Below are 26,172 nucleotides of genomic sequence, written 5' to 3'. Positions count from 1 at the left end.
TCCCCGTGCATGAGTGGGTTTTCTAGCTAGGTTAATTAGCCACTCCAAATTGTCCATAGGTATGAATGTGAGTGTGAATGGTTGTTTGTCTATATGTGCCCTGTGATTGGCTGGCCACCAGTCCAGGATGTACCCCGCCTCTCGCATGAAGACAGCTGCTATAGGCTCCAGCACTCCCATAACCCTTATGAGGAAAAGCGGTAGAAAATGAATGAATGAGTTCTCCTCCTATTTTGTGTGAAAGCGGTAACTGTTTAGCTTCTTATTTTGTCTTTCCCCACCCTCGGCCATCTCTGTGTGGAGTTTGCATGTTCTCCTCGTGCATGCGTGGGTTTTCTCCGTTTTTACTCCGGTCTCCTCCTACATTCCAAAAACATGCTAGGTTAATTAGCGACTCCAAATTGTCCATCGGTATGAATGTGAGTGTGAATGGTTGTTTGTCTATATGTGCCCTGTGATTGGCTGGCCACCAGTCCAGGGTGGACCCCGCCTCTCGCCCGAAGACGGCTGGGATAGGCTCCAGCACCCCCGCGACCCTCGTATAAGAATAAGCGGTAGAAAATGAATGAATGATCATGAATCGAACGCTGCAGGTGAGCAAATCAAGCACTCCTTTTTTCTGCCTGTGACGTTAACAACCTGTCGTAACTTCCCCTGAGCTCACTTGTAAACAAACATCCGCATGCTAGCACAACAAGCACACACAGATCCGTATCAGCCACCTGAAATGCTGCCGATTTCCAAAAGTGCAAAAATTTTGCCAGACACCTTCTTGGTGGCACATCGGCTACTCGGAGCATGTGCCTGAATACAGTGCACCTTGCTGGGCCACAGCAGGTGGCTCCCTCCGATCTATACTCTGGTTTACCTGATAGCAGGGCGTATTTAGGGGCCAAAAGCAAAGCCAGTCATGGGGAATTTTCCCAAAAGTTGAGTATGTAATTTAGGCCGTTTTTCCCTTCCTTTTGGATTCTATTCCAGTTATCTTTCAGTTGAAGTTGCTAGTTAGATAGTTGTGTTTATACTTTATACCCCACCAGAAGTGATTTTCAATATTACAGTTTTTCAACACATTTTCAGTCATGATGAATATGATGTAATCCCAGTGTTTTACACTGAGCACATCAGTGTTCAACTGGTTCATATAAATGTTTTTTGTGTGTGTCATTTGGAGACAAAACACCATTTTGAGAAGAATGAAGACTGTTTTGGATGTAAAGTTTCATTTTGCAGGAGAATTGAGGGGTTTTCAGAAATGTGGGAGTGATTTTTTTGTGATTTGTGTGAACAGTTCGGAGAATATGAGGCATCCTTTCAGAAAATGTGTTTAAACAATGGAGAAAAACTGTAATGATCACGACTCACAAACGTGCCAACCGTCTTCCGGAATGAATGTGAACGTGAATTCCACGAACATGGAATAGTCCATTGCAAGAGAAGGGAGGGGGAGTGGTTGTAAAGACCATGATACAGTAGATTATGCATTTTCATGTGCACGCAAATTCTAAACTAAAACAGTAACATGTACTTGAAATCAAAGGAAAAAAATCAGTTTGTATGAGACCTTTGGATGTCCTTGGAAATCCCATGTGTTTGCCCAATTGCCATTTTGGATTGTACTACTTACAGGGTACCTATTATTATGCTCCTTCCACTTTTCTGACCTATAAATATTGTTACAATGTTTTATTCCCGCATTAAACGATGCCAAAGCGTCAGATAATTAGTTTTTTCTAACACTGACTTCTACTATCAAAGCGATCCAGACGTTCTCATATGGGCCACAGATTGGCTCCACTCGGTAAACGCTGACCTAGATATCCGGAAGTCCTCGGGAGCACTTCACAGTGGAGCGGGCGTAACAGGAAAATCCATGAGGTGCAGAATCTGGAAGCTCTAGAAAGCTTTCTGTGCGGGTTATTGTGTGTAGCTGCTCTATAGGAGTCCACAACTCAATACAAAGGGCCAAAAATGAGCAGTGTAGACTTGGTAGTTTTTACTGCATCCACCCCGGTGAACTTACATGATCTACATGATGACTTCAGAAATTTTCTTTTTGTGTTGGAAAAATGTGAGTCAAACCATTCATTTACATGCTGTACTTTCCCAGCGCTCCTGAATGCACCCCTCATTACATACCACAAACTCTATTCACTTCAATGTACTGTAACTTGGGCAAGAATGTTGTAAATCAGGGGTCTCAAACATGCGGCCCGCGCAAGTTTGATATGGATGCTGTATGGTATCATGTACCCAGAAAAAATGATTACGTTTGATTCATGTTCATGTTAAAGGTTAAATAACTGTTAATAGTTATCTTCCCTATCCGTGTGGAAGTGGTAAGTTTTTGGCGATTTAATTTTAAAGGAAATAACTTGAAGGCTACCGTTTAGGTTGCTAGCTCTCTAGTTTGCGAGTTAGCATGTGTCTCAAGACTCTGCAGTTGCGCAATATGTTGTGAATAAAAAGAGTATAAATGTGACTATAGTCGTGTTTTGTCATGTCTACAGGGCTCTAATAATGCTTTGTTCATTTTAATCTGAAAAAAATCATTTGTCTACCAACCAACTATATGTGGTTTATTAAGTTTTTATTATTTGCCCTTTTATTATTATTATTATTATTATATTTATTTATTACTGATTGATTGATTTTCTTTATTCTTGATTTGTTTATTTATTTGTCATCTTATTTTGTGTAGAAAAATAAAAAGTAAGGTATTTGAGAACAGTGGAATGTTTTATCAGAGCTTTTATTGTAGACAATTGGAACCAAAGCAAAGTTTTTTTTAATTTTTTCTGTTTTTAATAAATGCGTTTTTTTTTCTTTTGAAAACCTGATGCGGCCCAGTCTCACCCAGACCCTAGCTCCAGTGGCCCCCAAGTAAATTGAGTTTGAGACCCCTGTTGTAAGTAAACCGTTAGCATGACTTTATATGCATGAAGGTGGGCTAGTAGAACATGACTGGGGGGGTCGATGAGGGGATGGAGGGGATGACATGAATAAAAAAAGGGCTAGAAAATGGCTAGAAAACCAACTCCAGCACCACCACTGATGTGTGTGTGTGTGTGTGTCAGCCTGTGTAAAGGACACGGACATGCTCGGCGGCAACAAGACCTTAAAAGTCCAAACTTCCACACACACTCATAGCCGGAGTGCACAAAGCCAAACTGCTCGATCCCAAAACACACACTTTTGTCAGACTAAATAAAAATAACAAGTGAGGAAGATAACAGCAAGAAAAAGTCGCACAGACCTGATCAGCGAAAATCCTGTTTTTTGGCTCAATGACGGGTCCTCCCCGTAACTCGTCCTCCACAGCCATGAGTCTTGGAAGCACAGGAAAGAGGGGAGGGAAGGAAAAGAGGGAGGGAAGGAGCGGGGTAAGGAAAGGTGGGATAACAGAAGGAGAGGCCGCGTTATGACAAGCGACAGATGAGCGCTTTCAAACAAAACGGCTGCGCCAAATCCTTCCATCAGTCCTCTTTGTTTTTGAACCGCTTGGCGCGCTTCTCAAAGAGACAACTGTCAGGTTGCTGGATCAACACCGTCCCCTGGGAATTATCCGATGGGGGTTGGACTCCTTCATCCAATCGTTCCCCACAAAGCTTCACGCTTGCACTTTTTGTTTGTTTCTCCACCGGGAGTGCAGATTTGGCAGCCCAGAAGGGAATCCAAAGTAGCGAGAAGGATTTGATGCAAGGATAGTGGTCACGCGGGGTGAACGGAAGGTGAGGAACAAATGCGGGAAGAGGTTGGGAAGAGAACGTACTTGGAAGGAATTGTTGGAGTGTGTTCTTTTATTAGGGAAATAACAAAAGAAACTGTCTGATGAGAGCATCAAATCGAACTCCAAAAAAACATTTGAGATGTTATTTTTATTATGCCAAGGGGTGTGGCCTGCAGGATTGGGTGTGGTTTACATATTACCCAATACCGGTGCTAAATTTCAAACAAAAATTCCGAAATGTATTCTTTCATCATATGCGATTTTGATGCAAAACAATATCATTAGGGGGCCGCACGGTGGACGAATGGGTAGCACGCAGGTCTCACAGCTAGGACACCCGAGTTCAATTCCACCCTCTGCCATCTCTGTGTGGAGTTTGCATGTTCTCCCCGTGCATGTGTGGGTTTTCTCTGGGTACTCTGGTTTCCTCCCACATTCCAAAAACATGCTAGGTTAATTAGCCACTCCAAATTGTCCATAGGTATGAATGTGAGTGTGAATGGTTGTTTGTCTATATGCGCCCTGTGATTGGCCGGCCAACGGTCCAAATGTACTGAAGTGCCAAATCCGTACTTTTGAAATGTTTTTGGTGCTTAAACTGTGATGAAAGTGTACATAAAAAAAGAAAAACATATACATTTTGCCCCAAAACATATGTTTTTATTTATTATTCTTTTAATTAGGGATATCCAATAACTATCAGTACCGATAATTATTGGCCCGATATCAGTATAAAAATGCAATATCGGTTGATACCGGCATCAGATTTTTACCTGATAATGACAACCAATATTAAAAACATGCATTTTAACATGCATTAAAAACAGCAGACATTGACTTATCTATTAAGATTATCAAGGCAGATAATTATAAGCAGCTGGTGGCAAAGCTCCTGCAATATAAATATTTTTAAGCAAAAATTCCGAAATGTATTCTTTTATCATATGCGATTTTGATGCAAAACAATATCATTAGGAGGCCGCACGGTGGACGAATGGTTACCACGCAGGTCTCACAGCTAGGAGACCCGAGTTCAATTCCACCCTCTGCCATCTCTGTGTGGAGTTTGCATGTTCTCCCCGTGCATGCGTGGGTTTTCTCCGGGTACTCCGGTTTCCTCCCACATTCCAAAAACATGCTAGGTTAATTAGCCACTCCAAATTGTCCATAGGTATGAATGTGAGTGTGAATGGTTGTTTGTCTATATGTGCCCTGTGGTTGGCCGGCCACCGGTCCAAGTGTACCGAAGACAGCTGGGATAGGCTCCAGCATACACAGGTCAAAGTTCAAAGGTCTGAACCAAATTTGATTACTCTGCATTTTTAGTGCACATGTGAACCATCCACACCAAATTGAATCAAAGTGAATACAAATGCGACATGTTCCGTTTCGACTGACAATTGGACCAGAAATTGGACCCGATCTTGATTGCAAAACGAAGTCACTTTTCGTTTAGTTTTACTTTTTACCCCACTTTAAAGGCTTGGATTCTGAATCTGGGTTGTTTTTTGGCCCTCGTGGAGGTCTACGCTGTCATTACGTAGAGCTCCCGTACACAAACTTTTCAACATTCACAATCCAGTTTGTAATGTGAACACAAAGTGGTCCAGGTTCTCTTTGGCCCTGTATTGCAACTGAATGAGTCAAGGCCCCGTTAGAAATGAAGTCAGTCATAGAGAGAAGTGGATCCTCTGTGATGAACTCGCAATATGCACACAAAAAGAACCAAATCCTTTTTCTTATTTTGGTCTAAAATGCCGCCGTGGATCTGGATCAAGGAAGTTTTGTGTCTTTGGTGAAGGTCTAAGCTCTCACTCGAGGACCCCTACACACGCACTTTTAGACATTTGTATGAAGGCGCTTTTGAACGGGTCACAATCCGGTTTCTAATGTGAACACAACCTGGTCCAGGTTCTCATTGGCCATGTATTCCAATTGAATTGACTGAGGCCCCATTAGAAACAAAGACGACCAAAAGGAGAACTGGATCCTGTTTCAGAACCAAATCCCTTTACTGTTTGCCTCACATAGTAGGTCTAAAATTCTGCCGTTGATCCAGATCAAGGACTTTTTGTGGCCTTGGTGGAGGTCTATTGTATGCTCTCGCAAGAGCATCCCAAAGAAAACCTTTCTAGATTCACAATCCGGTTTGCAATGTGAACACAATGTGGTCCAGATTCTCGTTGGTTCTGTATTGCAGTTGAATTGAGCAAGGTTACTCAATAGAAACAAAGAAGACACAGAGAACTGGATCCTCTTTTACAAAATGTACTTGCAATGTGAACGCAAAAAGAACCAAATCCCTTTTCAGTTTGTTTTACTGTTTGCTTCACCTCGGAGGTTTATGCTGGCATGGATCTGGATTAAGCTCTACTTCAAGCTCTACTTTAGTTGTGCTGTTCACAATCCAGTTTGCAATGTGAATTCATTGCAATTGGAGTGGTCCAGATTCACTTTGGCCTTGTATTGCTAATGAATTGACCAAGGAGCCGTTGGAAATGAAGTGGACCACAAAGAGAACTGGATCCTGTTTCAAATGTAATGTGAATGCATATCAAAAAGTCCCCTTTTTGTTATTTTTTCTAAAATGCTGGATCTGGGATTTTCACATTCATAAATAATACATTTCTGCTTAAAAATAATATTTATATTGCAGGAGCTTTGACACCAGCTGCTTATAATTATCTGCCACCGTTTATGAAGTTTCTCTAAATGCATGCATTTTGTATTGCTAATGAATTGACCAAGGCCCCGTTGGAAATGAAGTGGACCACAAAGAGAACTGGATCCTGTTTCAAATGCAATGTGAACGCAAAACAGTCCCCTTTTTATTATTTTTTCTAAAAAAAAGGTGGAGCTGTGATTTTTCTGTAAAAAGGTGGAGCTATGATTTTCACATTCACAAAGAATACATTTCGTTATTTTTGCTTAAAAATAATATTTATATTGCAGGAGCTTTGCCACCAGCTGCTTATAATTATCTGCCATCGTTTATGAAGTTTCTCTACATGCATGCATTTTGTATTGCTAATGAATTGACCAAGGCCCCATTGGAAATGAAGTGGACCACAAAGAGAACTGGATCAGTTAGCAATGTGACCACAACGTGGTCCAGGTTCTCTTTGGCTTTGTATTGCTATCATATGGACCGACACCACAAAAGACCTGAAGTGAAGTGGAATGCTGTTTGTTCCACTATTAGCTTGATGGCGACAGTGTTTTGGGCTGGGATGGCTACATTTTTGAGCGGAAGTCAAACATCGCCTCTTCTGTGAACACAAACTGAGCACAGAACCAGAACTTGACAAAGTAAGTAAGTAACCACCGTCACTGGACCATTGAACTCTGTTTGGGGAACTCGGTTTTGTCAAGCTGCAACAAAGCCTGGCTTTGTTAAGTCACTGTAAAGCCTCAGAGGTTTAAAATGCTGGTGTGGCTCTGCATCAGCGATTTTGGTGAATTTCTGCAATGTAGTTTTTGGGTAATCCGACAAAACAACAAACATGACCTGTCTATGGAAAAAGTACTTAGGTCGAACTATCAATAATATTCACAAGAGTAGGATTACTCAAAAACAACACAAGACCCAAATACAATCATTTCTTTTCACTTTTTCGCTTGCTGTATGTCGGCACCCACTTTATAATACACATCACCGCCACCATCAGGGCCGGGGTGGAAGTGCACGTCAACAGCCATTGATTTCATTGAGGACACACAGGCACGTGGAAAGAAAACAAAAATGCACAGGTGGAGTTTCAAACATGAGCGTTTGGGTGTTTTATTCCAGAAACAGCGTACACTTGCTTGTTTACAAACAAAGAATCAGAAAGAAGTCAGAAAAAAGCACACAGAAAAAAATGTCTGCCAGCATCGAGAAGGATCAATGGAGAGCAAAAGGAGAACATTTGAGATTTCAGACAGCAGACAATGAGGCGTTTATGTGGGTGACATGGGGTGTTACATGGCGGGAAAAGAAAAGGTATTATTGTTCAGGGCTCTACATTAAAACCAAAAATGACTTGCCCATGGGGAATCCTTAAGGTGAGAACTACTCGCCCCAACTTGCCCCATGTAAAATGAAAAGACTGCCATAATGATATCATCTCATTTTTGTGGCATCACATGAGAATCTCAAATAAAGATGAAATGATGATCATTTCTTGTGGTTGTTTTCCTACATAGATCATGATTAAATAGATCAAATAGTGTAGATGGATGTTAACATGGCATGCCATACTACTGGGCTCGACAATAACGATGTACCGATGGCTCGGGGCAAGTTCAAACAAAATTGGGGCACGTAAATCCAATCAGTGATATTCCCGTCGGGCAAGTGTACTTTGGCATGCCATACTGCCAAGAGTTTTTTTAAAAGCGGTTCTTGTTGGGTGTTGGTAAAACACGGACTGCGTAATTCCGGTGCTAAATTGCAAACCAATCCTTGCAAATCTTGAAATGGACCAATCAGAATCCTTTATTTAGACCGCGCTCCGCGTTTTACCCACACCCGTTCTTGTTGGCGATCGACCAATCAGCGATGGTTTGACTAGGAAAACATCTATCATGGCGTCCCTGCCAACATGGTCTAATTCTTCAACAACTTGTGAAGGAAAAGAGCAAAAAGTGATGAACCAGTGCCTCCTAAACAAGTATTTTATTAGCGGCAGCAAATCAAATGATGGCACAGGTGAGTGAATCACATTGCTGTGACAATTTGAAGTGGTCACAATGAAACACCACCCATTAGATCCAATACCAAGTGCTGATTTTTCACAAGCTACAAAATCTAGCCGTTCCATTTCTCTGTGGATTTTTCTCACCTTTGCTTCACAAATTATTGTTTGACCATTGAGGTTTTTTTCTGGATTCAAAACACTTTACTAGTACACAAATGTGTCTATTCAATAATGTTTCATTGTGGTGCACAACTTATAAATCCAGATTTCCATGCAAAGTCAGAATCAGAATCAGAATCAGATTCAACGTCATGATCTATGTAGGAAAACAACCACAAGAAATGATCATCATTTCATCTTTATTTGAGATTCTCATGTGATGCCACAAAAATGAGATGATATCATTATGGCAGTCTTTTCATTTTACATGGGGCAAGTTGGGGCAAGTAGTTCTCACCTTAAGGATTCCCCATGGGCAAGTCATTTTTGGTTTTAATGTAGAGCCCTGTACTACCTTACACATGGTAGTCGTAGTAAGCAGTGATATTTATAAGTTGTGCACCACAATGAAACATTATTGAATAGACACATTTGTGTACTAGTAAAGTGTTTTGAATCCAGAAAAAAAGCTCAATGGTCAAACAATAATTTGTGAAGCAAAGGTGAGAAAAATCCACAGAGAAATGGAAGCGCTAGATTTTGTAGCTTGTGCAAAATCAGCACTTGGTATTGGATCTAATGGGTGGTGTTTCATTGTGACCACTTCAAATTGTCACAGCAATGTGATTCACTCACCTGTGCCATCATTTGATTTGCTGCCGCTAATAAAATACTTGTTTAGGAGGCACTGGTTCATCACTTTTTGCTCTTTTCCTTCACAAGTTGTTGAAGAATTAGACCATGTTGGCAGGGACGCCATGATAGATGTTTTCCTAGTCAAACCATCGCCAACAAGAACGGGTGTGGGTAAAACGTAGACTGGAATTACGCAGTCCGTGTTTTAACAACACCCAACAAGAACCACTTTTAAAAAAACTCTTGGCAGTATGGCATGCCAAAGTGCACTTGCCCGATGGGAATATCACTGATTGGATTTATTTGTCCCAATTTTGTTTTAACTTGCCCCGGGCCATCGGTACATTGTTATTGTCGAGCCCTGTTGTTATGAAAGTGATTGTTGTACGTCAAGTAGTGCGCTTGTCAGCTCAACACAACATGAGGTCACAATGTTGGAATTGCTTTGCTACAGAGAAAAAGACAACAGGATGGAAACGCAAAGCACCCGCACCGCATTCACGGCCACTTCATTAGGTCCACCCCAGGGTAAGTACTCCAACAATAAGAATGAATTTAAATATTTGTTGTTGTGTTTTGCTGTGGTGCGTCAAACTTGAGAAGTGCTTTGTTTTAGCTGTATGACAGAAAAATATTAAAACATATTTGGGGGTACCTAATGTTGTGGCCCGTTTCCAGCATGGTGCAGGTCTGCGCCACAGCGATTGTAAACCCTTGGCTGTTGGTAGGGGCAACGTCTCACACACACACACACACGAGTCAAAACACCTCAATGTGCTGCAGCTGAGTGTCAATATGCTACAAAAGCACACGACACAATATTATTAGCCGTATTAGCCGAGACTCAATAAACATACAGTGGAACCTCAGTTTTTTGTATGATTCAGTTTTTCAACAACAATTATTGCTAAAAATATGTCTTGTTTTTTTTACAGTGAAAAAAAGCATCTGTGAAGAATGGTAGGGCTTTTATAGTTGGGACACTACAGACAGATTCCCAAAAATCTTTCAGTCACACTGGTCTACAATTTTTTGACTCAATCCGCTTCTGACATAAAAGTAGCTAAATCTCATTTATTTGGTAAAATGAACAGAAAATTTATTGAGAACTTTGGAGGTTAGCTAATGTTCATTCATTCATTTTCTGTACCGCTTATGCTCACGAGGGGTGCTGGAGCCTATCCCAGCTGTCTTTGGGCAAGAGGCGGGGTCCACCCTGGACTGGTATTTGCCCTGACCGGGTATCGGTCCTCAGTCGCTTGCAACTTGACCCACTGATGCTACCAGCTGAGCTAGCCAGCTAGCTAATGATACTGATCATTCATTCATTTTATGTACCGCTTATCCTCATGAGGGTCGCAGGAGTTTGCTGGAGCCTAGCCCAGCTGTCTTCGGGCGAGGGACTGATGGCCAGCCAATCACAGGGCACATATAGACAAACAACCATTCACACTCACCTATGGACAATTTGGAGTCGCTAATTAACCTAGCATGTTTTTGGAATGTGGGAGGAAACCGGAGTACCCGGAGAAAACCCACACATGCACGGGGAGAACATGCAAACTCAACACAGAGACGCCCGAGGGTGGAATCGAACCCGGATCTCTTAGCTGTGTGGCCTGCGCGCTAACCACTTGTTCACCGTGCGGCCCCCTAATGATATTGTTTTGCATCAAAATCGCATAGGCTAAAAGAATACATTTCGTCATTTTTGCTTAAAAATAATATTTATATTGCAGGAGCTTTGCCACCAGCTGCTTATAATTATCTGCCTTGTTGTTTCCAAGAAACTCTTAATGGATAAGTCATTATCGGTCTGCTACCGTTTATGAAGTTTCTCTGCATGCATGCATTTTGTCCACTTCATAGAAAAAGATTTCCGCAAATGAAAAGTAAACCTTTTATATTAAAGGTCGAGACATATTAAAATGAATGATTATATCGGAATATGCTGGCAGGCTTTCAGACTGAACTGCTTGCCCGTAGACACACTACATTCTGATAAACTACAGTTTTTGCCTTATTTTGCATACATATTTTGACACAATACTGTATCTTGCAGTTCTAACTAAACCAAGAAAAACTTCACTATTTTTGTTCAGGAAGCAGCTTGTAGACCAGTGTGTGTGTGTGTGTGTGTGTGTGTGATGAGGCGTTCAAGTGCACTGCGTGTCAGAGAAGCTGAGAAACACTCTTCAATTGAAGAAATAAGCGGTAGCAAAAAAGTAAGGAAGCGTCTGTTAGGACAAGATTGTAATGTAAAGGTTCCTATTTAACACACGTTGCAGGGGGAACGCTTTATGAGAGACACAGAGCCAGTAGGTGACGGACCTCTAGAAACAAACGAGTGACAAAAACCGAGGTTCCACCATAATAACCCAGATGACCATGACAGTAGTATCAACATGGTATCTAACGTCTTCTATTCAGAGCACCAGAACTCCCTAACAAGCATATACAGCAAAAATACACACATATGTTATATGTATTTCTATATATTATTTGTCCAACTTCAGTTTGTAAAAGTAAATTCACAACAACAGCATACTTGAGGCAAAACGAGTATAAGTGAGTCTCTGTGCTTATTTCACTGTCAACAAAGTCCAGCACCTGCAAAAACCTTTTTAGCCTTCATACGTTTTCAGTGATTATTGCTGGCTACAAAAGTTAGCTATTGCAAAGTTAAATTATATATACACAATATTTATCTCTCTCTCCCTATATATAGATTTCATTTGAATATATTACTATTGTTATGGCTCTTGCATGATGACACTATGGATTCTAGTTGAAAAATAGATGATATTACTATAATATACTACACCTACAAACTAAGATCAGCTTTGGGAAGGTATATACTTCCATAATATAATATATATTTCATTCGTATGTAACTATAACAATGCATTCAAGTCTAATAGATCCCGCAGCGAGCAAGTTGGATTAAGGCCATGTGGAAACAGATTCCAGGGTTGGAAAAAGACAAAATTAGAAATTTGGGGTGTAACGGTACAAGAGAATAAGAAGATGTAGCAAGAGGGATCAGTTGCCAACAACAACCAGTATATTTGCATTCTTCTTCCAAAACGTGACTCAGGGCAAAGCTAGTGATGAGACTTTTGGCGACTCTGACGAACGAGAAAGCACGTATCGCTCTTCTTCAACAAGCATCGGGTGCTGCTGCGGGCCCCGCCCCCATCAGCCCTCAGAAGGATTTTTTAAAAATGTCACAAACAAGAGACAGACGTTTTTTGTAATTGTAAACCGGGATGTCAATGTGGCTGTTTTTTTTCTAGTGGCCCACGGTAAAATCTAAAAATATCATTTAACGAGATATCTAAAAAAGTAAACAAACAATCTGCAGATTTTTCAAGAATAAAGTCAACATAATAAGAGAGAAAAGTTGTTAAATTAATGTCAACATTTTATGAGAATAACATCATGATATTATAAGGAAAAATATTGTAGTAACATGAAGATGAAATATAAAAAAAATATATTCTGTTTTTAAAGTCATAATATTATCAACAGCAACAAATGAAGTTATCATTTTTAGAAAATTTGTTATAGTGTTATGAGAATAAAGTCAAAATATTATGTGTATAAAGTCACAACAACAAGAAGAAAATTCACGAAAGATTTGGAAAAAACAGCAGTAAATTTTACCAGAATGAAGTCTATTATGACAAAAAAGTCATACTTTGAGGAAAAACAATGTAATTTTAGTAGACTGGAACAATATATATACTTTAACTTAGGGATGTTTTGATCGGGATTTTATGCCGTCGATACTGATACCGATCCCGATACTCCCTGAGTGAAATTGGCTGATACCAATACAGATACAATTATACCAATACAATTACCATAATGCTGGTATCCATAACTCACCTTGTGTATTTTGTATTTCGTAATGCATTTATTTCTCGTCTTCTCACATTATTGACTGAAAACCTAAATGAAAAGCAGGTTTATCCACCTCTGCTGGGCCCCTTTAGCTGCCTTCTGGACAGCAGATGCAGCTTCAAGCGCGGCGCAAATGTGTGTGGCAACCTGCCACAGATAGATTGTATTCCTGTGGGAAACATCCCACTATGAACACATGTACCGTTACACCCCTGCCAGAATCCTGACTTTAATCCCAGTACTGATGTGTTTTAATCTGCTTGTAGTGTCTATACACGACAAATCCTTAATGTGATTTCAAATCTAATTTGACTTTCGATTCTGATCAGACGTTGTCAGGTATTGCTTTCTGTTGGATGAGCCGGGTGCTACAGTTTCAAGTGGATTCAAAACTTTGGTTTGTGGAGATCGATGCTGCATCTGTCGGCTCTGATAAAGAAAAATGAATTAAGGCGTCTTCAGAAAGAAAAGTGGAGGTTGTGCACCAGTCTAACTTGCGTGGACGTTCATTATGGAGCTGCAGGTCTATTTCAGATCACAAGGAGATAAGAAATGGGGAATCTTGGCATCCAGTAAGAAGAAGACGAGGCAAGAGCGACACCGTCCAACCTAAGCTGTTGTTACTGGGGAGCATCCCCGTGTGCTACTTCACTGCATGAGCTTCATCAGCTCGTCCTTGTCTGCGCCAACATGCACCTCCATGTCCAAAATGGAAGCGCTGTCCTTCTCTGAAGGTCCAAAACCTTGCTTGGAGTGTCTCGTAAAAAGTGCACACTCCAACAAGCAAGCGATGGGCGTAAAAAAAAAGGCTGGTAGGAAGTCGTAGAAGATTTCTATTCCGGGTGGGATGGAAGTCTTTGACAATGGATGTCAAGACGAGGTAAAGACGGCGTTTTCCCATAAAGGAGGAGCAGGATTGGTCTCATTCCGTGTCGTCATTCCGTGTCTTCTTTCCTGGAGTGGATTACAATATGTCACACTTTGGCACCAACACTTTCTACTCCACCGCACAGCAAAACAACCATTTGGTCTCATGTACTTGAATGCACCATTACAACAACAGCCATGTGGTCTGATGCACTTGAATGCACCATTACAACAACAGCCATGTGGTCTGATGCACTTGAATGCACCATTACAACAACAGCCACGTGTCTGATGCACTTGAATGCAGCATTACAACAACAGCCACGTGGTTCGATGCACTTGAATGCACCATTACAACAACAGCCACGTGGTCTGATGCACTTGAATGCAGCATTACAAAAACAGCCACGCGGTGTGATGCACTTGAATGCACCATTACAACAACAGCCGAGTGGTGTGATGCACTTGAATGCACCATTACAACAACTGCCACGTGGTCTGATGCACTTAAATGCACCATTACAACAACAGCCACGCAGTCTGATGCACTTGAATGCACCATTACAACAACTGCCACGTGGTCTGATACACTTGAATGCAGCATTAAAACAACAGCCGCCTGGTCCGATGCACTTGAATGCACCATTACAACAACAGCCGCGTGGTCTGATGCACTTGAATGCAGTATTACAAAAACAGCCGTGCGGTGTGATGCACTTGAATGCACCATTACAACAACAGCCGAGTGGTGTGATGCACTTGAATACACCATTACAACAACAGCCGCGTAGTCTGATGAACTTGAATGCAGCATTACAACAACAGCCGCGTGGTCTGATGCACTTGAATGCAGCATTACGACAACCGCTGCGTGGTCTGATGCACTTGAATGCAGCATTACGACAACCGCTGCGTGGTCCGATGCACTTGAATGCACCATTACAACAACAGCCACGTGGTCTGATGCACTTGAATGCAGCATTACAAAAACAGCCACGCGGTGTGATGCACTTGAATGCACCATTACAACAACAGCCGAGTGGTGTGATGCACTTGAATGCACCATTACAACAACTGCCACGTGGTCTGATGCACTTGAATGCACCATTACAACAACAGCCACGCAGTCTGATGCACTTGAATGCACCATTACAACAACTGCCACGTGGTCTGATACACTTGAATGCAGCATTAAAACAACAGCCGCGTGGTCCGATGCACTTGAATGCACCATTACAACAACAGCCGCGTGGTCTGATGCACTTGAATGCAGTATTACAAAAACAGCCGTGCGGTGTGATGCACTTGAATGCACCATTACAACAACAGCCGAGTGGTGTGATGCACTTGAATACACCATTACAACAACAGCCGCGTAGTCTGATGAACTTGAATGCAGCATTACAACAACAGCCGCGTGGTCTGATGCACTTGAATGCAGCATTACGACAACCGCCGCGTGGTCTGATGCACTTGAATGCAGCATTACGACAACCGCCGCGTGGTCTGATGCACTTGAATGCAGCATTACAAAAACAGCCGTGCGGTGTGATGCACTTGAATGCACCAATACAACAACAGCCGAGTGGTGTGATGCACTTGAATGCAGCATTACAAAAACAGCCGTGCGGTGTGATGCACTTGAATGCACCATTACAACAACAGCCGAGTGGTGTGATGCACTTGAATGCAGCATTACGACAACCGCTGCGTGGTCTGATGCAGTTGAATGCACCATTACAACAACAGCCACATGGTCTGATGCACTTGAATGCAGCATTACAACAACAGCCGTGTGGTCTGATGCACTTGAATGCAGCATTACGACAACCGCCGCGTGGTCTGATGCACTTGAATGCAGCATTACAACAGCAGCCGCGTGGTCTGATGGACTTGAATGCACCATTACAACAGCAGCCACGTGGTCTGATGGACTTGAATGCAGCATTACAACAACAGCCGCGCGGTGTGATGGACTTGAATGCAGCATTACAACAACAGCCGCGTGGTGTGATGCACATGAATGCACCATTACAACAACAGGCGAGTGGTGTGATGCACTTGAATGCACCATTACAACAACAGCCACGTGGTCTGATGCACTTGAATGCAGCATTACAACAACAGCTGCGTGGTCCGATGCACTTGAATGCACCATTACAACAACAGCCGATGGTCCGATGCACTTGAATGCACCATTACAACAACAGCCGAGTGGTGTGATGCACTTGAATGCAGCATTACAAAAACAGCCGTGCGGTGTGATGCACTTGAATGCACCATTATAACAACAGCCGAGTGGTCCGATGCACTTGAATGCAGCATTACAAAAACAGCCGTGCGGTGTGATGCACTTGAATGCACCATTATAACAACAGCCGAGTGGTGTGATGCACTTGAATGCACCATTACAACAACAGCCGCGTGGTCTGATGAACTTGAATGCAGCATTACAACAACAGCCGCGTGGTCTGATGCACTTGAATGCAGCATTACGACAACCGCCACGTGGTCTGATGCACTTGAATGCACCATTACAACAACCGCCACATGATCTGATGCACTTGAATGCAGCATTACAACAACTGCCACATGGTGTGATGCACTTGAATGCAGCATTACAACAACAGCCACGTGGTCTGATGCACTTGAATGCACCATTACAACAACAGCCGCGTAGTCTGATGAACTTGAATGTAGCATTACAACAACAGCCGCATGGTCTGATGCACTTGAATGCAGCATTACGACAACCGCCACGTGGTCTGATGCACTTGAATGCACCATTACAACAACAACCACGTGGTCTGATGCACTTGAATACACAATTAAAATAACAATGTGATCCGATGTACTCAAATGCACCATAAAACAACAACCATTTGGTCTGATCTCAAACGCACCATTAAAACAACAATGGTGTGATCTGACGTACTTCAAAGCACCATGAAACAACAACCATGCAATTTGTTGTCGTCAAACTCACTATTAAAACAACAAACTGATGTACTCAAAGCCACCATGAAGCAACCATTTGGTCTGATGCACTCAAATGCACCATGAAACAACAACCGTGTGATCTGGGGGCTCAAATTCACCATTTAAACAACAGACATGTAGTCTGATGTACTTGAAGGCACCATTGAACAAGGACCATAAGGTCTGATGCACACGAATGCACCATTGAACAAGGACCATACGGTCCGATACACTCGAATCCACCATTAAACATCAACCATGCGGTTTGATGTGCTTGAAATCACCATTAAAACAACAACCATGTGATCTGACACACTAAAACGCACCATGCAACAACAGCCATGTGATCTGATATACTTGAACGCGCCATGAAACAACAACCACGTGGTCTGATGTCATCGAACGCATCGTGAAACAACAACCATGAAGTTTGATGCTCTTGAGCTTGTGACTGCACCATTAAACAACAACCATCAGATCTGATGCCCTTGAATGCACCATTAAACAACAACCATGTGGTCTGATGCACTCATCACCATTAAAATAACAACTATGTGGTCTGATGCACTCAAACGCATCATTAACAACCACGTGGTCTGATGCGCGCAAACATACCATTAACGCAACTATATGTGGTATGATATACGTACTTGCTGTGATGTACTTAAAGGCACCATAAAACCACAACATTGTGGGTCTGATACATTTGAGCGCGTGGCAAAACAACAACGTTGTGTTGTTTGCTGAAATTACTCGACCACACTATTAAGAACAACACAGTAGTCTGGCATACTCAAACCTCCAATATTGTGGTCTGAGATGTTCAAGTGCAATGCAAAACAACAATGTTGTAAACTAAAATAAACGCACCATGAAACAACATTGTAGTGTGCCACGTGGTCTGGTGCACTTGAATGCACCATTACAACAACAGCCACGTGGTCTGGTGCACTTGAATGCACCTTTACAACAACAGCCACGTGGTCTGGTGCACTTGAATGCACCATTACAACAACAGCCACGTGGTCTGGTGCACTTGAATGCACCATTACAACAACAGCCACGTGGTCTGGTGCACTTGAATGCACCATTACAACAACAGCCACGTGGTCTGGTGCACTTGAATGCACCATTACAACAACAGCCACGTGGTCTGATGCACTTGAATACACAATTAAAATAACAATGTGATCCGATGTACTCAAATGCACCATAAAACAACAACCATTCGGTCAGATCTCAAAAGCACCATTAAAACAACAATCGTGTGATCTGATGTACTTCAAAGCACCATGAAACAACAACCATGCGATTTGTTGTCGTCAAACTCACTTACTCAAACACACCATGAAACAGAAACCATGCGATTTGATGTACTTGAACACACCGTGAAACCACAACCCTGTGGGTCTGATGCACTTGAATGCACCATTACAACAACCCTGTGGGTCTGATACACGTACATCAAAGTGCGATGACTCTTTCTGTGCACCGGAGCGTACCATGTAACAACTGATACACTGCAGCGTTTTGCAAACACGTGTGAGTACAAACTGAGACGTGATCAATATTCCACTCAGGCGCTTCATATTGTGCTGGTTCGATAGGAGCTCAAAGACTAGTACTCCATTACGTCGTCACACAATAAGACGGCGGCGGGCCTCGTCTCCGCAGTCATCCCAAGATGACGTCGGGAGCGATTTGATTTTCCTGGCAGGAGGCGCTTAACGGGTAATCACAGACACTCGGCTGAGAAAATGAAATAATAAAAACACAGAGCGAGTCTGATGTGCCCGCTCATGGTGGCTCATCTCTTCTTTCATGTGCTAACCTTTACGGTAACCTTTAACCTTAATCTTTATCTGTGGCGTCTTTGCCGCTGAATCAGGTCCAGCTTCCTGTCCACTCTCACTTCAACTCGTACTCCAAATCGGATATTTTGGATGCGGGAACAAGTTGTGGAAGGTCAACTATTCCCTCTCTCCCACACACAAAGCAAAGTCCATAAAAGGCATGCTTGTTATGGAAGAAGAAGCCCGTCATCGTCACCTTTAGGCCACAAAAAAAGGCATGCTTGGAGGACACATGGACAAAAAATTGCCTTCACATTTCACTTCCTGTATGTAGGAGGCCACGCCCTATACTTTTGGATACTTTTCAGCACACATTCCGCATCCTCTCCATCAACTGCAGGCTCACATTAACGCATGTGAATGTCCTTCAGCGAGTCCTGCAACCGGCTACAGACTCAACAGCGCCCCCGGTGGCCTCTCCGTGCCTCCGTGCTAACACCAGCCTGCGTTTACCTGCTAATTATTCCTTTAATTTGGGAGTCTTTCTCCAGTTGCTGTTGCCGCAGCCTCCTTTCACTGTCCTCCAGTCGGTTCTGGTACTGCAGGAGGATCTTGTTGGTCTGCTGTTCCTGCGTCAAGAGCCGGCGCTCGTACTCCTCCAGCTTCTTGTGGGACATCATCAGGCGCTCCTTCAGGCAGTTGATCTCCTCCTCGTACTCTCGTACCTGTGGGAGAAGAGGCTCATTTAGACTGGCAGCTGCTGGATCAAATACTCCAGAGGGAATGGCGGCATTCCATGAGGGTTTTCTTTTTTTTAGGAGTACATTTGTCGGTTTCTGCAAACTATCTGAGACCTCATGGCTTTGATGCTGAGATGAGATTTGAGCACCATCTGCTCGTTCCTTCACATTTCACTGTTGGTGATTACAGATGAGCATTCACTGTGTGATTCCAGACTGCCTCCGGTCTTTCTTTTCAATTGCAGAGCATTTTCATGTGTGCTGTCATTTCCTTACAACTGGAAAACAAATACGATGTGGTTTGATATACGCTATATTACACAAAACCACAGCATTGTGGTCTGACATACTCAAGCGCAATGGAAAACAACTACATTGTGGTCTGATCTACCTGACAGCACCAAAAAACAACAACATTGTGGTCTGACATACTCAAGCGCAATGGAAAACAACAATGTTGTGGCATTGTGATACTCAAGCACAAGGCAAAACAACAATGTTGTGGTCCGGCATGCTTGAGCACACCATAAAACAACAACATTGTGGTCAGATCTACCTGACAGCACCAAAAAACAACAACATTGTGACATTGTGATACTCAAGCACAAGGCAAAACAACAATGTTGTGGTCTGATCTACCTGACAATACCAAAAAAACAACAACATTGTGGTTTGTCATACTCAGGTGCAATGGAAAAACAACTACATTGTGGTCTGATCTACCTGACAGCACCAAAAAACAACAACATTGTGGTCTGACATACTCAAGCGTAATGGAAAACAACAATGTTGTGGCATTGTGATACTCAAGCACAAGGCAAAACAACAATGTTGTGGTCCGGCATGCTTGAGCACACCATAAAACAACAACATTGTGGTCTGATCTACCTGACAGCACCAAAAAACAACAACATTGTGACATTCTGATACTCAAGCACAAGGCAAAACAACAATGTTGTGGTCCGGCATACTTGAGCACACCACAAAAAAGCAACATTGTGGTCCGACGGACTCCAGTACACGACAAATACAATTTTTTTTGGTATACCCGAAAGCAACGGAAAACAACATCAAAGCAACAAAATCGGGGTGTCTTTAAAAGGGCGCACCCACCCTGTCCATGCGCGACTCGTCCATGCTCTTGGAGTACTCCTTCAGTTTGAACTCCTCACGGTCTATGCGGGAAGTCTCGATGTCAGCCGACAGGTGAGGCATGTTGGACACCCAGGCCACTGTCCTCTCGTTGGCCGGGGTCGGGGGGTTGAGGGTGGATGGAGACTGGGAGCCCTGCATAGGCAAATGGTAAAAACCCCAAGTGAGCTGACGAGTTTGGTAGAAGAAGGAAGGAAGCGACGTCCCACTTGCCTGTTTGCTCATGTTGGGCTTGAGTAGGTGCTGCTGCTGCTGAGGCTGCTGCTGCGGGGACTGCTGCGTGGTGGGGCTGGATGTGCCCTGCGGACTCCCCGACTCCCTCACCGAGCTCTGCTGGTGAGGCAGGCCCGGCGCCGTGTTGTCTTTGACGGACAGCTGCCGTCCGCCGTGCGACCGCCCGCCATAGCCCGACTCAGGCGACTGGAGGAGGTTGCCGCTCTGCGGGCGGGACTTGGCCGGGGCGGCAGGAGCGGCGGCCGCGCTGACGGACAGCTGATGGGACGTCTGGGATCTGACGCGTTGGCTTGGGGGTGGGGCTGCTCGCGGTTGGACTGTGGAGGGAGGGGTGGTGGCCAATGAGGAGTGGGAGGTTCCAGTCTGGGAGGCCATGCCCATCATTTGCTGCTGCTGGATGTTATCCTTGCAAATGAAACAAGGAATAATCAATCAACATTTTTACCTTCCAATAAATCCATTTTTATGAGCAATATATAGCCTAGATTTCATTGATTGATTTATACTTACAGGAAATAATAACATATGATAATACAGTAATAGTATTGAAATGCTGAAATATTTATAATTAGAGATGTTCTGATTGATCAGCCGCCGATCGGTATCAGCCGATACCAGTGTCGATATCGGCCATTACTTGCTTTAAAACGCCGATCAGCTCGGCCCCCACAGCGGCATCCAGACCAAGCATGTCTGCCGTGTGTGGGATTTCCTTCTTGTCTTTGTGAGAGTGATATGTTTTGACAGTAAAATTAATAAATTCATCGTAAAATAGAAAAGGTGAGTTATGGATACCAGCATTTTGTTGATATTCTGGTAAAAGTGGTAAAGTAATAACCTTGGTGACCCCTAATATAGCCAGTAGCACATTTAAACTTGTACACTTCATGTATGTGATCAGTATTGATATCGATATCGGTATCGGACGATTTTGCTCAGGGATTATCGGCATCGTATCGCAGAATCAAATCCTGATATAACATCGCTAATAATAGTACATTTTTTTGGGGGGATAAAAATGTTGAATTTATTGAAAGTATTGACTTGATTGTCTGTGAAAAACTAATGAATTAATCATTATAATTAATTAAACTAATTAATTAATCACTATATAGCATAAAAACTATATAGCATAAAATATATAATAAATAAACCAATTTGCGTTCCGGGCGGCACGGTGGTCGAGTGGTTAGTGCAGACCTCACAGCTAGGAGACCAGGGTTCAATTCCACCCTCAGCCATCTCTAGTTAATCTCTAGCACAACCTATTAAAGATGTGTAGTGAAGCCCTTTTTTGTTTATGTTATTGAAATTACTTTTTGTTAAATTACTTTAATAAGGTAGTATTAAATTTGCACAAGTATGAGGAACATTTGCAGGGCAATAGTGTTTGGGATACAGAAACTACTCAAGATGTGTAGCGAAGCCTGAATATTTTTTTTTTTACAAAGTCAATGTGGGACCTGTTTCTATATGTGCCCTGTGATTGGCTGGCCACCAGTCCAGGGTGTACCCCGCCTCTCGCCCAAAGACAGCTGGGATAGGCTCCAGCACCCCCGTGACCCTCGAGAGGAAAAAGCGGTAGAAAATGTATGAATGAATTTGGGACCTGGGCTGCACGGTGTGAACGAGTGGTGAGCGTGCAGGCCTCACAGCTAGGAGACCCGAGTTCGAATCCACCCACGGCCATCTCTGTGTGGAGTTTGCATGTTCTCCCCGTGCATGCGTGGGTTTTCTTCGGGTACTCCGGTTTCCTCCCACATTCCAAAAACATGCTAGGTTAATTAGCGACTCCAAATTGTCCATAGGTATGAATGTGAGTGTGAATGGTTGTTTGTCTATATGTGCCCTGTGATTGGCTGGCCACCAGTCCAGGGTGTACCCCGCCTCTAGCCTGAAGACAGCTGGGATAGGCTCCAGCACCCCCACGACCCTCGTGAGGAAAAAGCGGTAGAAAATGAATGAATGAATGAATTTGCGGTCCATCATTTTAAAGTTAAAGGTTTAATAATGAGGGTCCATATACAGTATCTGTATGTATACAAATACATAATATTTGTCTCGTTGTGTTTCTTTGGTTGCGTCCGTCATACCCAAAGGTACGTGTGTAATATGAATAAACTGTCCTAGTCAGACAAGATGGAAAACAATATTCAGAGCCCAGAGTAGAGTACGTGAGTACGTGAGCGCCGGTGACGTGAAAGGTGGAAGGCGAAGGTGACATGAGGACGGCCCACACATGTACCTGCATGTGCATGGACATCTGCCGGCGTCCATAGTCGGCCCTGCTGTAGTCGTCGCTGTAGCTGTGCGAGTGGATGATGCTGGGCTGGCCCAGGTGCCCGTCCCGGGTCCTGAGGGTGGACAGGTCCTCGCTGCGAGAGAACCCTCCGTGTGCGAACTGCGGCATGTAGCCCTGATGCGACGGCTCGGGCTCGGGGGCCAGCAGCAGGGGCGCTGGGGGCTGAGCCCGGCTTTGCTGGTGATGGAGCGGCTGCTGCTGGGGCCCGTCGGCGGTCGCCAGGTGAAAGAGGGGATTCTGGAAGGAAAGCGGGTAGCGCATGGCGGCGGCCTGCTGTTGCTGCTGCTGGGATAGCGAGTCGGTGGTGGTGCCCATCTGGCTCAGCTGGCTCAGCCGGAGGCCGCCGGACATGCTGGAGCCGCCGGAGCCAGCTGACAACCTCCCACCCGCCCGCAGCTGGCTGCTCAGGCCCGACCCCAGGCCGCCACCGCCTCCGCTGCTCAGCCCCCCGAAGCTGCCCATGCCGGCGATGGAGGCCTGGGAGGAGTTGAGCATGTCCACCGACTGCAGGTTAGACACGCTGTTCATTCGGGAATCCTGGAGGTCCATCATAGATACGCTTTTACTGACACTGAGCACCTACATGGGCGGCTTTATGGGGGCTGCAGCGCCCCCTTTGCTACTTTGACATGTCAGGTGAGTGATGTATGGGTGAGGGTGGTGTTTTTACCGCAGAGGGGCCTGGATATCGGGAATGCCTCAAAGTATTTCCCAGGAAATACGCTTGAGGATGAAGTGGAAAAAAAAGCAAACCAAGCAGATGTCATGATTGACTACAGCCTTGATCCAGAGATTCCATGGAGTATGACAAACCATGCTCGTCATACTCATCTCACTACCACTTTTCAACCTACTGGATGGGATGATGATTAGGACGCCCCCCGTGCCCCCTCCCCCAGGCGTGCCCCACATGACTCACCTTTGCGTCCGGTTCCGTGATGTCCGAGCTGCTCGTGCAGTAGGCCGGGCTGGATCGGGCCAAGGGAGGGCGGGACACGTAAAACATGTCTTTGGATGACGCTCGATGGAGGTGGTCTCGGTCCTGAAAGCTCATCTGGGAGCGGGATGGCATGACCCCACCCGTGGAGGTCGGGGAAGGCAAGCGAGTGATGTCTATCGAACTGGTGGACACGCGACATTAGGACTTGGATGAAGAACAGGTGTCATCTGGGTCATCTACCTGTTGAGATCCCTCATCATGAGGTTCTGGAACTCGGACGAGATGCCCCTGTTGAAGCTGGGTCGGGACAGCAGCCGGTCCACCTGCCGCTCCTGGATGCGGTCCGTCTGGTGGCTCGGCTGCCTCTGGAGGTGCGGGTTACGCAAGGCCATGCTGATGTCGTTCAGGAGGCGGGGCAAAGGGCCCAGCTTGATGATGGCGTCCTGGAGGACGGAAAGAACCTTTGACACCTAATCGCCAATCAAAAGTAGACCAGCAGAACCTCAAAAGTGGGACAAATATGCCTCCAAAGTTGCACAAAACGTCAGCATATCCCAACGGGTATCAAACAATTAGCTTTTTAGCTAATTAGCTAAATTAGCTTTGACTATTTGGGACACATGAAAATGACATGAAGCATAGGAACATACATGTTCTTACATATCAGAGTGAACACTTTCAGGTTAACTTCTTTTTACACTTGCACGGCATTTCAAAACATGACATTTTAAAGAGATGTGTGTCATCTGTGACACAAAACAACAGTCGTTCGCTTACTTTTACACTTTCACCAAACAATGTTATTTTGCCTCTAAAGTTATGTGACGGAGGCATTTTGAATTATATTATAATCATAAATATAATAAATGATTAATAAAAATACAAGTATTATAGTATTAGTATTTTTTAATAATCTAAAAATAAAAATAAAATTAAAATTAAATTAAAAATTTTATTAAAACAAAATCTATATTTAAAATAAAAACATTATATATCATTATATCATATTATTATTATTCCTTTTTTACATTTTGCATTTTTTAATAATCTAAAAATAAAAAAAATTTAATTAAAATAAAAATTAATTAAAAATTTTAATTAAAACAAAATCTATATTTAAAATAAAAATATTATATCATTTTATAAACAAAAAATAAGTAAAACTACTTTAAAAATTACATTAAAAATAGCATTTTACAGTGCTTTATATTATTATTATTATTATTTTTTACATTTTGCATTTTTTTAATAATCTAAAAATAAAAAATAAATTAAAATAAAAATTAAATTAAAACAAAATCTATATTTAAAAACAAAATATTATATATCATTTTATAAACAAAAAAATAGTAAAACTATTTGAAAAATTACATAAAAAATAGCATTTTGCAGTGCTTTGTTTTATTATTATTATTACTTTTTTTACATTTTGCTCAATTATAAAAGAAACTTAATTATGACATTAAAAACATACAGAAGGCGCTAATCCAAAATTCTGTGCTCTCCTCAATAACAGTTTCACACTGGAACAGACTATTACTGTTTCCATTAGTTGAATATAGAATTCTAGTGTAATTCAGTGTAATTTCAAGTGTATTATATTTAAGCCTATCATATTCAATTCACAATAGGACAACAGGAAAAGTTTACATGTCAATTATATCGGCGCTGACCTTGCTGAGCTGTGCCATGACCTCCCAGAGGAGACTGTGAAGGATGGAGAGCTCCCTGCCCAGGTCGATGTAGCCCTCAAAGCCGCCGGCGTTGCTGATGCTGTCCAGGTTGGAGATCTCGTAGAGGAACTGCTGCATGGAACCCCACTCCATCTCCAGGAACTCGTTCATGAAGCACATGTACTCCTCTTTGTTGCCAAACCTGACCCGCGCCAAGGAAACCACACCAAAGACTCTTAATGGAGGCATCATCTGAGGGAAAAGACTGGCTTTCTAGACCTTTATGGTCTGCTTTTATGGAGGAAAATATGGAAAAATAAGGTGGAAAAAGTGTTTTGACTGGGATTACAATGAAAGGTAATATAGACAGGTTTTTGTTTGC

The 26,172-nt window shown here is 43.1% G+C and overlaps 1 protein-coding gene across 14 annotated transcripts in view; it reads right to left on the bottom strand.

Moving 5' to 3' along the window:
- syngap1b (synaptic Ras GTPase activating protein 1b) overlaps positions 1 to 26,172 on the bottom strand; it is a 194,619-nt gene that overhangs the window by 11,382 nt on the left and 157,065 nt on the right. For 9 of the 14 annotated variants that reach the window (XM_078790642.1, XM_078790646.1, XM_078790647.1 and 6 more), the window contains 8 exons: positions 25,791 to 25,992; positions 24,358 to 24,587; positions 24,097 to 24,298; positions 23,121 to 23,714; positions 20,855 to 21,280; positions 20,603 to 20,776; positions 19,263 to 19,474; positions 3,257 to 3,329 (listed from right to left, as the gene is read on the bottom strand). In XM_078790642.1, the coding sequence (XP_078646768.1) occupies positions 3,257 to 3,329; positions 19,263 to 19,474; positions 20,603 to 20,776; positions 20,855 to 21,280; positions 23,121 to 23,714; positions 24,097 to 24,298; positions 24,358 to 24,587; positions 25,791 to 25,992 (2,113 nt within the window). Of the gene's footprint in view, positions 1 to 3,256; positions 3,330 to 9,535; positions 14,065 to 19,262; positions 19,475 to 20,602; positions 20,777 to 20,854; positions 21,281 to 23,120; positions 23,715 to 24,096; positions 24,299 to 24,357; positions 24,588 to 25,790; positions 25,993 to 26,172 lie in introns of those variants that run through there. The other 5 variants (XM_078790643.1, XM_058053244.2, XM_078790645.1 and 2 more) reach the window with 4 other exon arrangements.

The sequence above is a fragment of the Doryrhamphus excisus genome, linkage group LG5 (genome assembly GCF_037039965.1).
Source record: "Doryrhamphus excisus strain RoL-2023G ecotype Guam linkage group LG5, RoL_Dexc_Guam_v1.1, whole genome shotgun sequence".
In the NCBI taxonomy this organism is placed as follows: domain Eukaryota; kingdom Metazoa; phylum Chordata; class Actinopteri; order Syngnathiformes; family Syngnathidae; genus Doryrhamphus; species Doryrhamphus excisus.
This window is presented reverse-complemented; position numbering and strand designations above follow the sequence as displayed.